This window comes from Schistocerca gregaria, chromosome 3 (assembly GCF_023897955.1).
Source record: "Schistocerca gregaria isolate iqSchGreg1 chromosome 3, iqSchGreg1.2, whole genome shotgun sequence".
NCBI lineage: Eukaryota > Metazoa > Arthropoda > Insecta > Orthoptera > Acrididae > Schistocerca > Schistocerca gregaria.
The window spans coordinates 169,580,751-169,593,488 of record NC_064922.1 but is presented as its reverse complement, the minus strand read 5'-3'; the positions used below and the strand labels follow the sequence as shown (position 1 = coordinate 169,593,488).

Here is a 12,738-nt window from a genome sequence, read left to right as displayed (position 1 = left end):
TTCTGTAAGCACCAACTTAAAATTTCTCTGTGCTACCTTGTACCACTACTATTTCCATGTTTACATCCCACATGACGTCTGTTGACTAACAGTTGTCATGGGGTTGGCATTCCAGGAATAACTGGAAATTTGTATATGTTGTCTAGTGGTCAAATCATGGTGGTGTGAGTGTTTCACTGAAACATTTAATTCACTAGCTGTTCCATAGTTATTTTGATAGATGCTATTATGGGAACATGCTAATATCTGCTGAGCCGTACAATTTTCATGATTTTTGGCCACATTACCACTGGGGTCCACATTCTGCTCTTTACTATTTCCTCTACTTTCTGAATACTCAGTACATGGATTGAATCAGGTGATTTTTCTGCATCTCATCACTTGTTATACACCTTTTGAATTAATATATCAATGAAAATAATCAATTTTTGAAAATATAATATAATTGGATAGATTAAAAAATGTGCTCACCAAGCAGCAGCAAAAGAAAACATATATAAAGGTTAAATAAATGTGCAAGCTTTTGGAGCCAGTGGCTCCTTCTTCTGGCAGAAGGGGAAGCAAGAGGAACGGAAAAAAATAATTGGTGAGATTTAGGGAATGGGGAGAGTTTGGAAAAGTTGCACAGAACCCTTGGACAGCGGAGACTTACTGGATGCTCCCCATTCTCTAAACATCAGCAGTCCTTTTTCTTCATCCTTCTTCCTTCCCCTTCAGCCCTTGTGCAAGACGAAGGAGACACTGGCTCTGAAAGCTTACATGCTTTTTTAAGGTTTATGTGTGTTTTCTTCTGCTTTTGCTTCGTGAGTGGATTTTTATTTATTTGTTTTCAAATTAATTTATATAAAATTATGACACAAAAGTCAGTACTTACCTTTAAGAGGCAAAATTTTTATACAGCTGATAATGTATTGAACCATGGACCTTGCCGTTGGTGGGGAGGCTTGAGCGCCTCAGCGATACAGATAACTGTACCGTAGGTGCAACCACAACGGAGGGGTATCTTTTGAGAGGCCAGACAAATGTGTGGTTCCTAAAGACAGGCAGCAGCCTTTTCAGTAGCTGCAGGGGCAACAGTCTGCCTAGTAACACTAACCAAAATGGCCTTGCTGTGCTAGTATTGCGAATGGCTGAAAGCAAGGGGAGACTACAGCCATAATTTTTCATGGGGGCATGCAGCTTTACTGTATGGTTGAATATTGATAGCGTCCTCTTGGGTAAAATATTCCAGAGGTAAAATAGTCCCCCATTCGGATCTCCGGCAGAGACTACTCCGGAGGATGTTGTTATCAGGAGAAAGAAAACTGGCGTTCTACAAGTCAGAGTGTGGAATGTCAGATCCCTTAATTAGGCAGGTTAGTTAGAAAATGTAAAAAGGGAAATGGATAGGTTAAAGTTAGATATAGTGGGAATTAGTGAAATTCGGTGGCAGGAGGAACAAGACTTCTGGTCATGTGAATACAGGGATATAAATACAATAACAAATAGGGGTAATGCAGGAGTATGTTTAATAATGAATAAAAAAATAGGAATGCGAGTAAACTACTACAAACAGCATAGTGATCGCATTATTGTGGCCAAGATAGATACAAAGCCCATGCCTACCACAGTAGTACAAGCTTACATGCCGACTAGCTCCGCAGATGACGAAGAGATTGATGAAATGTGTGATGAGATTAAAGAAATTATTCTGATAGTGAAGGGAGACGAAAATTTAATAGTCATGGGTGACTGGAATTCGAGTGTAGGAAAAGGAAGAGAAGGAAACATAGTAGGTGAATATGGAATGGGGGTAAGGAATGAAAGAGGAAGCCGCCTGCTAGAATTTGGCACAGAGCATAACTAAATCATAGCTAACACTTGGTTCAAGAATCATAAAAGAAGATTGTATACACGAAAGAAGCCCAGAGATAATGGAAGGTTTCAGGTAGATTATATAATGGTAAAACAGAGATTTAGGAACCAGGTTTTAAATTGTAAGACATTACCAGTGGCAGATGTGGACTCAGGCCACAATCTACTGGTTATGAACTGTAGATTAAAACTGAAGAAACTGCAAAAAGGTGGGAATTTAAGGAGATGGTACCTGGATAAACTGACTAAACCAGAGGTTGTAAAGAGTTTCAGGGAGAGCATTAGGGAATGATTGACAAGACTAGGTGAAAGAAAAACAGTAGAAGAAGAATGGGTAGCTTTGAGCGATAAAATAGTGAAGGCAGCAGAGGATCAAGTAGGTAAAAAGACGAGGGCTAATAGAAATACTTGGGTAACAGAAGAGATATTGAATTTAATGGATTAAAGGTGAAAACACAAAAATACAGTAAATGAAGCAGGTAAAAAGAAATACAAACATCTCAAAAATGAGATCGACAGGAAGTGCAAAATGGCTAAGCAGGGATGGCTAGAGGACAAATGTAAGGATGTGGAGGCATATATCACTAGAGTAAGGTAGATACTGCCTACAGGAAAATTAAAGAGACCTTTGGAGAAAAGAGAACCACTTGTACGAATATCAAGAGCTTAGATGGAAACCCAGTTCTAAGCGAAGAATGGAAAGCAGAAAGGTGGAAGGAGTATGTAGAGGGTCTGTACAAGGGTGACGTTCTTGAGGACAATATTATGGAAATGGAAGAGGATGTAGATGAAGATGAAATGCGAGATATGATACTGCGTGAATAGTTTGAAAGAGCAGTGAAAGACCTGAGTCGAAACAAGGCCCCACGAGTAGACAACATCTCCATTAGAACTACTTACAACTTTGGCAGAGCCAGTCCTGACAAAACTGTACCATCTGGTGAGCAAGATGTATGAGACAGGTGAAATACCCTCAGACTTCAAGAAGAATATAATAATTACAATCCCAAAGATATCAGGTATTGGCAGATGTGAAAATTACCAAACTATCAGTTTGATAAGTCACAGCTGCAAAATACTAACACGAATACTTTACAGACGAATGAAAAACTGGTTGAAGCTGTCCTCAGGGAAGATCAGTGTGGATTCCATAGAAATATAGGAACATGTGAGGTAATACTGACCCTACAACTTATCTTAGAAAATAGATAAAGGAAAGGCAAACCTACATTTCTAGCATTTGTAGACTTAGAGAAAGCTTTTGACAATGTTGACTGGAATACTCTCTTTCAAATTCTAAAGGTGGCAGGTGTAAAATTCAGGGAGCGAAAGGCTATTTACAATTTGTACAGAAACCAGATGGCAGTTATAAGAGTCGAGGGACATGAAAGAGAAGCTGTGGTTGGGAAGGGAGTGAGACAGGGTTGTAGCCTCTCCCCGATGTTATTCAATCTGTATGTTGAGTAAACAGTAAAGGAAACAAAAGAAAAATTCGGAGTAGGTATTAAAACCCATGGAGAAGAAATAAAAACTTTGAGGTTCGCCGATGACATTGTAATTCTGTCAGAGACAGCAAAGGACCTGGAAGAGCAGCTGAACGGAATGGACAATGTCTTGAAAGGAGGATGTAAGGTGAACAACAACAAAAGGAAAACGAAGATAATGGAAGGTAGTCGAATTAAATCAGGTGATGATGATGGTGTTACATTAGGAAATGAGACACTTAAAGTAGTAAAGGAGTTTTGCTATTTGGGGTGCAAAATAACTGATGATGGTTGAAGTAGAGAGGATATAAAATGTAGACTGGCAATGGCAAGGAGAGCGTTTCTGAAGAAGAGAAATTTGTTAACATCAGAAGGTCATTTCTGAAAGTATTTGTATGGAGTATAGCCATGTATTGAAGTGAAACGTGGATGATAAATAGTTTAGACAAAAAGAGACTAGAAGCTTTCAAAATGTGGTGCTGCAGAAGAATGCTGAAGATTAGATGGTTCAAATGGCTCTGAGCACTATGGTACTTGACTTCTGAGTTCATCAGTCCCCTAGAACTTAGAACTACTTAAACCTAACTAACCTAAGGACATCACACACATCCGTGCCTGAAGCAGGATTCGAACCTGCGACCATAGAGGTTGCGGAGTTCCAGACTGTAGCGCCTAGTACCGCTCGGCCAACCCGGCTGGCAAAGATTAGATGGGTAGATCACATAACTAATGAGGAGGTATTGAATAGAATTGAGGAGAAGAGGAGTTAGTGGCACAACTTGACTAGAAGAAGGGAACGGTTGGTAGGAGATATTCTGAGGCATCAAGGGATCACCAATTTAGTATTGGAGGGCAGCGCAGAGGGTAAAAATCGTAGAGGCAGACCAAGAGTTGATTATACTAAACAGATTCAGAAGGATGTAGGTACAGAGAGATAAAGAAGCTTGCACAGGATAGAGTAACATGGAGAGCTGCATCAAACCAGTCTCTGGACTGAAGACCACAGTCAACAGCAACAACAACACGAGAAGTACTCAAATTTTGCCTGACAAAGGCAAGTACTGGCCAGCAATACTGACTTAATTTTACAGTGTTCTCAAGTGAATTTTCCTTTATAGAATTATGTTATATGCCTTCCACATTACACGGGAGATCTCGTTCTCATATTAAAAGTGTGTTCAAAATGTTGTGACCAATCACTGTAAGTATTACTTTCAGCTGTTGCTTACAACTCAAAAAAATCTTTTGTTAAAATACTGAAGTAAATCACAAAGGATAATTCAATCAACAGTGGATTGTGTACTGTTGCCACATTTCCTGACTGGTCAAAACTGTGTGCTGGAGCTGAATGTGAATCCAGACTCTTGTCTTTTACAGTCAATGCTCTTACCGACAGAATCACTGAGGCATGATTCACAGACTATCTCCAGAGCAAATAGGGGAGAGATAATTACAAAACTGACGCTGTGAAAGTGAATCCTGAGCTGTTCCGATATAGTTCAGGTAGTAAGAGCATTCACTGTGAAAGGCAATGATATGCATCAGAGTCTCTTCCCAGTGTACTATTTTATTCTAATGGGAAATTTCATAGAAGTTCTTGTTGGGGAAAAAGAAAAAACATATTAGATGTGAGGCTTACACTAAAGAAGTGACAATTTGTTTTGAAATTATTCTTTCAATATAGAATTTATCTCTGATGTAACTTACCAAATGAAAGCATTGGTATGTTGATAGACACGCAAACAAACACAAACACACACACAAAATTCAAGCTTTCGCAACCCACGGTTGCTTCATCAGGAAAGAGGATAGGAGAGGGAAAGACGAAAGGATGTGGGTTTTAAGGGAGAGGGTAAGGAGTCATTCCAATCCCGGCAGCGGAAAGACTTACCTTAAGGGGAAAAAAGGACAGGTATACACTCGCGCACATACACAGACACAAGCAGACATGTATACCTGTCATTTTTTCCCCTTAAGGTAAGACTTTCCGCTCCCGGGATTGGAATGACTCCTTACCCTCTCCTTTAAAACCCACATCCTTTCGTCTTTCCCTCTCCTTACCTCTTTCCTGAAGAAGCAACCGTTTGTTGCGAAAGCTTAAATTTTGTGTGTTTGTTTGTGTATCTATCGACCTGCCAGCACTTTTGTTTGGTAAGTCACATCAACTTTGTTTTTAGATATATTTTTCCCACGTGGAATGTTTCCCTCTATTATATTTATTATATATTATATTATATTGATTTACACTTTGTATTGTATGGAACTGAGGACCTAGAAACAACGGAGAGGCTTCGTCCCCGTCGTAGCCTGCAGTGGTACACAACCCCACAACAGTTTACTCACCCCGCCCCATACCGAACCCAGAGTTATTGTGGGGTTCGTCTCCCAGTGGACCCCTCAGGAATGTCTCCACCAGACAAGTGCAACGGTAATGTTTGCATGGTAGAGTAATTATGGTGTACGCGTACATGGAGAAAGTGTTTGCACAGCAATCGCCGACATAGTGTAACTGAGATGGAATAAGGGGAACCAGCCCGCATTCACAGAGGCAGATGAAAAACTGCCTTAAAAACCATCCACAGACTGGCCGGCACAGCCAACCTCGACACTAATCCGCTGGGCGGATTCGTGCCAGAGACCAGCACACCTTTCTGCCCAGAAAGCAGTGCATTAGACCTCATGGCTAAATGGGTGGGCTGATTTACATTTTACAAAGACTGTCTTGTATATAGGCTACAACCAAAAAACAACTGTAAAGCAATAACTGAAGTATATATTTTTTTTTTTTTTTTACATTAGTGTGGACCTGTGTTGTCCAGGTACACGTACTCAGTGTGTAGCTTAGAGTAAATTTAAAAAAAGTAAATTATGTAATTTAATATCCTAATGTGTTTACATATCATAAGGATATGTATTCTGCCCTTTTTTGTGTTACTGGTTGGACATTGTGGCATTATTTGTGTTCTAGTCTTATATAAGTTGCTGTGAATTTTGCATTAAATTTTATGTGGTGGAAGTTTTTTTTATATTACATTTCTTGTAGATGAGACATTTGTTACTGAAAATTCACGAGGAGGCTTCTGTACCTTTTCAGCAAATATTTTAAACCTTCAGAATGGACAAGACAGTGAGCCAGATGAAAAGAAGTCTACAGCAAGAGCATACGATCTGGTGTCCCAGATGCTTCTCGGAACCACCAAGCCTCCAGTTCAAGCAAAAAGACGATGTAGGGAGGAAAGGAATCTTGACACATATAAGAGAAAAAAGATAAGATCAACAAACAAACATTTAAAGCACAGAGAGTGCATTTCAGACTCTGAAGAATCCACACCACAGCATGACTCAGATATGTTGCAGAAAGATGACCTTGCTCATGCTTCAAAAAATATTGTTATTCCAGAAACTCTTTGGTCATTTCCACAGGCGACTGAATGCCCGGTGCAACTTGCAGATAACAGATTGGACAAAGAGGTTCAGAAGAAATGTTCTGGTGAAAATTCAGGTAAAACAAGTCCTGTAATTAGCAGCAACACACCAATAAAACCGTCATTAAAGCATGTCAAGAATTTATCAGAAGTTCAGGTTTCCAGTAACAGTCCTGGTAAAGTTCTATCAGTTACTACCTCTAATGCAGAAAGTAATACTGTTGCAGCTCTTAAAAGCACAACTGCTGATGAAAACCAGGATTTAGGGAAATACACGTCGCGGGCAGACTTGACAAACAAAATTGGTAAGAAGCCTGATTTTTGGAATTTGAAGCCCAACTACAGTGTTGAGCTTAAACCTGGAGATAAGCAAAGTCGTAGACTGAAACAGACTCAGCTCTCAGTAGGATCCTTTGCAAAAAGAATAGATGTTGGATCACTTGAGGAATTTAATGAAGGAATCCGAAAAACTTCAACACAATACTCAGCAAAAATTTGCACTGATTTGGAGGATGAGCTACTGCAAAAAGCCATTCAGGAATCACTCAAGTATTCAGAGGATAGGCTTTGCGTATCAGAGGATGATGATATTGTTGCTGAAAGCCCAAATGCTTCACAGAATAAAAAAGCAATCCCCCTGCTAGATAACATAAACAGGTAAGATACATTTATTGAATTTCATAAATACTTTGAATGATATTGTTAAAACCATAGAATATTACATGGAATGCATTAGGTATAAACACTGACTTTTTGCTTTGGGATATGGAGTGTGTGTGTGAATAGATGATGTGAAGAAATATTGGATCATACCGTTACAGCCTTTTATAATCCATTGTAATGAGTGAACACAGCACTGTTGTCTCAGAGAAATATTTGTGTGGATCCTGCATTAAATATCCATTTAAAATTAGCTGTTGTACAGATGGGTTACAAACGTTAAATAAAAAAGTAAAACCTTTCTAGTCTCCCAACCACTCATCTGGTTCAGGTTTATTGTTGATATGTGTGTGGTTCACGTTTATTGTTGTATATGTGGACTCAGGATCAAGACACCCTATCCACATTTCTTAACAACCTACACACTTGTTCTTGCATCCACTTCACCTGATCCACCTCTACTCAATGCGTCACCTTTCTGGACATTTACCTCAACCTTTCTGATGGCTCCATCCACACCTCTGCCTCACCCACTAAGCACCAGCAGCACTTGTGTTATGACTGCTGCCATCCTTTCCACACCAAAAAATCCCTTTGATACAACCTAGCTATCCTTGGATGATATATCTGCAGAAATGAGAACTCTCTTGCCCAGTGTTACTGAGGGCCTCAAAAAGGGCTCACCAACAGGCAATTACCCCCCCCCCCCCTCAAGAGGGAGACCAAGAGATGAATACACTAAGCAGATTCAGAAGGATGTAGTTTGCAGTAGATACTGGGAGATGAAGAAGGCTTGCACAGAATAGGGTAGCATGGAGAGCTGCATCAAACCAGTCTCAGGACTGAAGGCAACAACAACAACAACAACCCACAACCAAAGCACTCAGATCAGGACTGGAACAACTGAAGCATGTACTTTGCCATGGCTTTGATTATCTCTCATACTGCCCTGAAATGAGAGACATCCTATCCTAGATCCTTTCCACCCCTCCTGTGGCAGTGTTCCATTGTCCACACTACCTATACCATACTCTAGTCCATCCCTATGCCACTCTCATTCCCAACTCCTTGACAGACCAAAGTGCAAGAACTCCCCGATCCACTACCCAGCACCTTACTCAGTTCTGTCACAGGCTTATACTACCCCACCAGAGGCCAGACCAGATGTGAATTCAGAAATGCTTTGTACTAACTCTGCTGCAAACACAAGACAGCCTTTTATGCTTGTATGACCACCAGCAAGTTGTCCGCCAGGATAAATCGCCACTGCCAAACTGTTGTGAAGAACAAAATTGACCACATGGGGACACACATGCAGCTGAGCATAATATGCTCAGTTTCAATGGCTGCTTCACAACATGAGCCATCCGGATATGTCTCACCACCAGCTGCTTTGAACTATGTAGATGGAAGTCATGCATGCAACACATTTTCTGCTCCCATTATTGTCCTGGCCTCAATAGGTAACACTCTGACCCTATGCCCTCCACCCAACAGTTTCCTCTTCCTCTATGCTGTCACCCCCTGCCGGTTTAAGTCCCCACATTGCCTTCAGCATGTGCCTGTTACCACTGGCCACTAGTCATGCGAGCCCATATATCTGCCACCTCTCCCTATTGCATTCCTAGTCGTAAAACCAGCCTCCTCCCTCCGAGACACTAGCCACCCACTTCAAGCCCTCTCTCTGCCTCTCTCCCCCAGTCCACCCCAATCAACACTATCCCCACCACAACCAGTCCACCTGCTGCAAAATAGCATTGGCAGTGTTAGTCCAGTCAGCACCATATAGTGGCATAGGTTTGTGTGTGAGTGTTAATGGATTTTATTCTAGATCATCAAAGGCTAACTCCATAAGCTAGCAAGTTGTCTTTCCTTTGTGGGTGCCTGTTAAATATTCAACACTTCTGCTTTTTGGTGAGTGGCCTTGTTTAATCTTAAAGTATCAAAGTTTACAATGCCTGGTATTTTATACAATACTGAGTATATCACTTCCCCAAATACTTTTAACATATTATACAACTAATTTTGCAGGCTGTGTTATTAGTTAATCCAGCTTGTGTAGACGGGTGAAATAAATATACCAAATAGCAACACGAAAAGACAGTCTCAGCATTTCAGAAATCCCTGTGCACTATATACACATTACACACAAACAGAAAACATTCATCAAGAGAAATATTCCAACATTTAAAAAGCACATCATTGGTTTCTTTTGAGTAAATGTGTAGTAATTATTAACATTATTTCCAGACTGCATTTAAACATGTCAACAAGGCTGTCAATTGTCTAAATAGCATTACTGGCATTCATAAGTAATTATAAAAATGATACATTGCACGGAACCTTGCTCTCCATCAGTGTATTTGACACTGTCCACATGAGCAAGCAGCTGAAAATGGCACATTACTGAAATTAGTTAATAGTGTGAAAAAAATGATAGTGATCATAATACAGCCAAGGTGGAAAATGGGAAAGTCTTTTAATCCATTTAAACATTTTTAACACGGAAGTTGAATCATAACAAAGTGAAATAAAACATAGTCTTTACTCAATGACTTTAACTAAGGGTTCAAAATTCCATAAACTATATTGTTAATCACTAACCATTCAAATCATGTATCAGTACAATAATATCCAAATTGTTTGAAAGAAGTGATTGAGTCACCCTTGAAGGGGTGACTCAATCACTTCTTTCAATCTTTCATTTTCTTTAACTGTTCTCGTGATGTAGGGGCAACAATGTGGCAGCAGGTGTGCTCTCATAACTATAGTTGCAATACAGTTACCAAACTACAGTGAGTCTGTTTGCTTATGTGTAAAGTCAGATGTATCCTCTAAGACCTGTGATATCATAGTGATCACAGGTGTCACCTGTGTTGGCGCGTCTGTGCTTAGACTTTGCCAAAATAATCAGTGCACACATTTTCACATCTGTTCCTTATGCCAGACACCACCGTTCGGTTGTTTCTTCCTTGTCGTCTATGGCTGGCTAATGGAAAGTGATAAATTATTAGCTGAGCTGTCCCACATTCTTTGCTGGCCTACGCTTGTTATTATAATTGATGTAGCCTAAACGGTTCATGGGTATTAAAAATTTATAATCTTCACATAAAATTACTATGTTTTCCTGTATACTCCTTTCTTATGTTTATTTGTTTTTGTAGATAATTCCTTTTTAATCATAATTCTACTATCCAGCAACAAGCTTTGCTACCTTCTATGGTGTGGAACCTAGTAACAGTGTGTCACTTAGGACGCAAGTATCAGTATTGTGCATAATAATGCAAGAGACTCATGAAAAAAGCTTAAAATCTCTAAATGTATAGGAGACTTATTTACAGTGTGCTGGCTTTCATGTGTGACCCTATTACATATCAGATTGGAAGTGTCTGTGACAGGATTGCAATAGGAGATGATGGGTGGATGTATAAAAAAGATCTTGCACTGGAGTCCTGCACAGGAGAAATATGCATGGCTAGCAAGGTCAGAACCAGGAATGCAACACAATTTGACTGAGATATTACATGTATTGAGTGAGCAATGAAATACCACTATGTGGTCTGAAATGTAGTGTCCTCTAAGGTGACTGTATAACTTCCATAAAGATTTTCATGATCTCATTTCATCAGTCCTGATCCTCACAACCTTAGTTTTATACACTGTACTCCAGGCACTGGTCTGTTTGGGAGAAATGATAAAATTTCCTTGTGGCAGCTCAAAGTTAGATATTCGATAAATGTGTTAGGATTCTTCTTTGAAAGTCTGTGAGAGAGATTTTCTTCGCCATCCTCATCCGAGCTTGTGCTGTGTCTTCGTACTCTGTAACAAGTGTGTTCTTTGTCCCATTTTTGAGATCAGTATCCAGTCTACCCAGTACCATCAACAGCTAGTATTCTTAATATCATTTGAGGAAGCTAATCTGTTTGGTTCATCTACAAACAAATCTTGCCCTCCTTTTTTTCCTGAATCCTAAGAGTCCTGCTGCCACTGTAAACCATGCTTCATAGAATACCTCCCTTATCACCAACATTTTGACAAACTCAGCCTCACCATTTGCCAAGGCTTCAACTACACTTTGATGTGACTTCACATGAGGACATCCTATTCAAAAAGATTCATTCATCAGTGCCCCTCTCCTTCCTCTAAAGTGGCATTCTTTGGGCCATCCTGTTTATGCAGTATTGTTACTGATTCTTTCCCCATTCTCATTCCCAGTACTGTGCCACATTGGGATTTCCCATGTGGATGTTTCAGAGGCAAGTGCTGTTCTGAGTACCTAGTTTACACAGTATCCTAACTCATTCTTTTGCTATTGCTGTGTGTGGTCCTTTGTCCCATGAGGCTTTCTGCTGAGGATGAATAAGATGTCATGCACTTGACCACCACCACCACCACCACCACGTCTTCCAGTCCTATTACAGAGGTATCGCAACCAACCAAATGTAAGGCCTTGTGTGAAAGTAACCACAACATTTACAAGGTTTGCTCCAATTAAGGTACATGCACTCATATGAGTCTCCACTGTCAGGCAAACCTAAACATCTAATTCAAAAACACTCTGAATAACACAGCAGTTATTACTTTCAAAAGCTACTTCAATACTCCTGTCATTTGGATACACACCCCTCCCTCTTCAAAGTACCGATTCCTCTATACTGGACAGGCTCCCTATCTCTACTACTCCCTGTTCTGTGACTCTCCTTTGCTCTGTCTCTCATAATTTTCTCATAAGCTTTGTACATTATGTTATTGTATTTCCTCTTTTGTTTCTCTCATACTATACAACTTCAGTTTTATACTTGTTGCCAATATTAACTCTTATTGTGCCAATACTGCTCAGAGCTGCTGTGCATGTCCTCCCCCTCCCTCATAATCATTCAAATGTTGCAATGCCCACATAAGTAGTGTGTGTGAGTGTGTGTGTGTGTGTGTGTGAGAGAGAGAGAGAGAGAGAGAGAGAGAGAGAGAGAGAGAGAGAGAGGGGGGGGGGGGGGGGGGAGTCATATTTGTTTCTGTTTTCTCATAGAATTTTCTCTTAGAGTTTTCATTATTGTAACTGACTGTTACCTAGATGTTAAATGACAGTGGGATATGTAATGAAATGTTTTTAAAATCCAGAAATTACAATTTACATATAATATATTTTAATGGGCGTTCATAAGATATATGGTGATTGCTACTATTAATGGCTCCCTTCTGCTTTACAATCAATATCATAGCAGACAACACATATTGACATGTCATGCTTAGTTTTCAAGTCTGCTAATTACTTTTATTACAACCTTATGTGTGACATTAATTTTGTTACTTTTATT

General features: G+C 39.9%; 1 protein-coding gene across 2 annotated transcripts in view; it reads left to right on the top strand.

The window, feature by feature from the left end:
- LOC126353873 (uncharacterized) overlaps positions 1-12,738 on the top strand; it is a 107,860-nt gene that overhangs the window by 73,410 nt on the left and 21,712 nt on the right. For both annotated transcript variants that reach the window (XM_050003058.1, XM_050003059.1), the window contains exon 4: positions 6,433-7,420. In XM_050003058.1, coding sequence (XP_049859015.1) covers positions 6,433-7,420 — 988 coding nt within the window. The remainder of the gene's footprint in view (positions 1-6,432; positions 7,421-12,738) is intronic.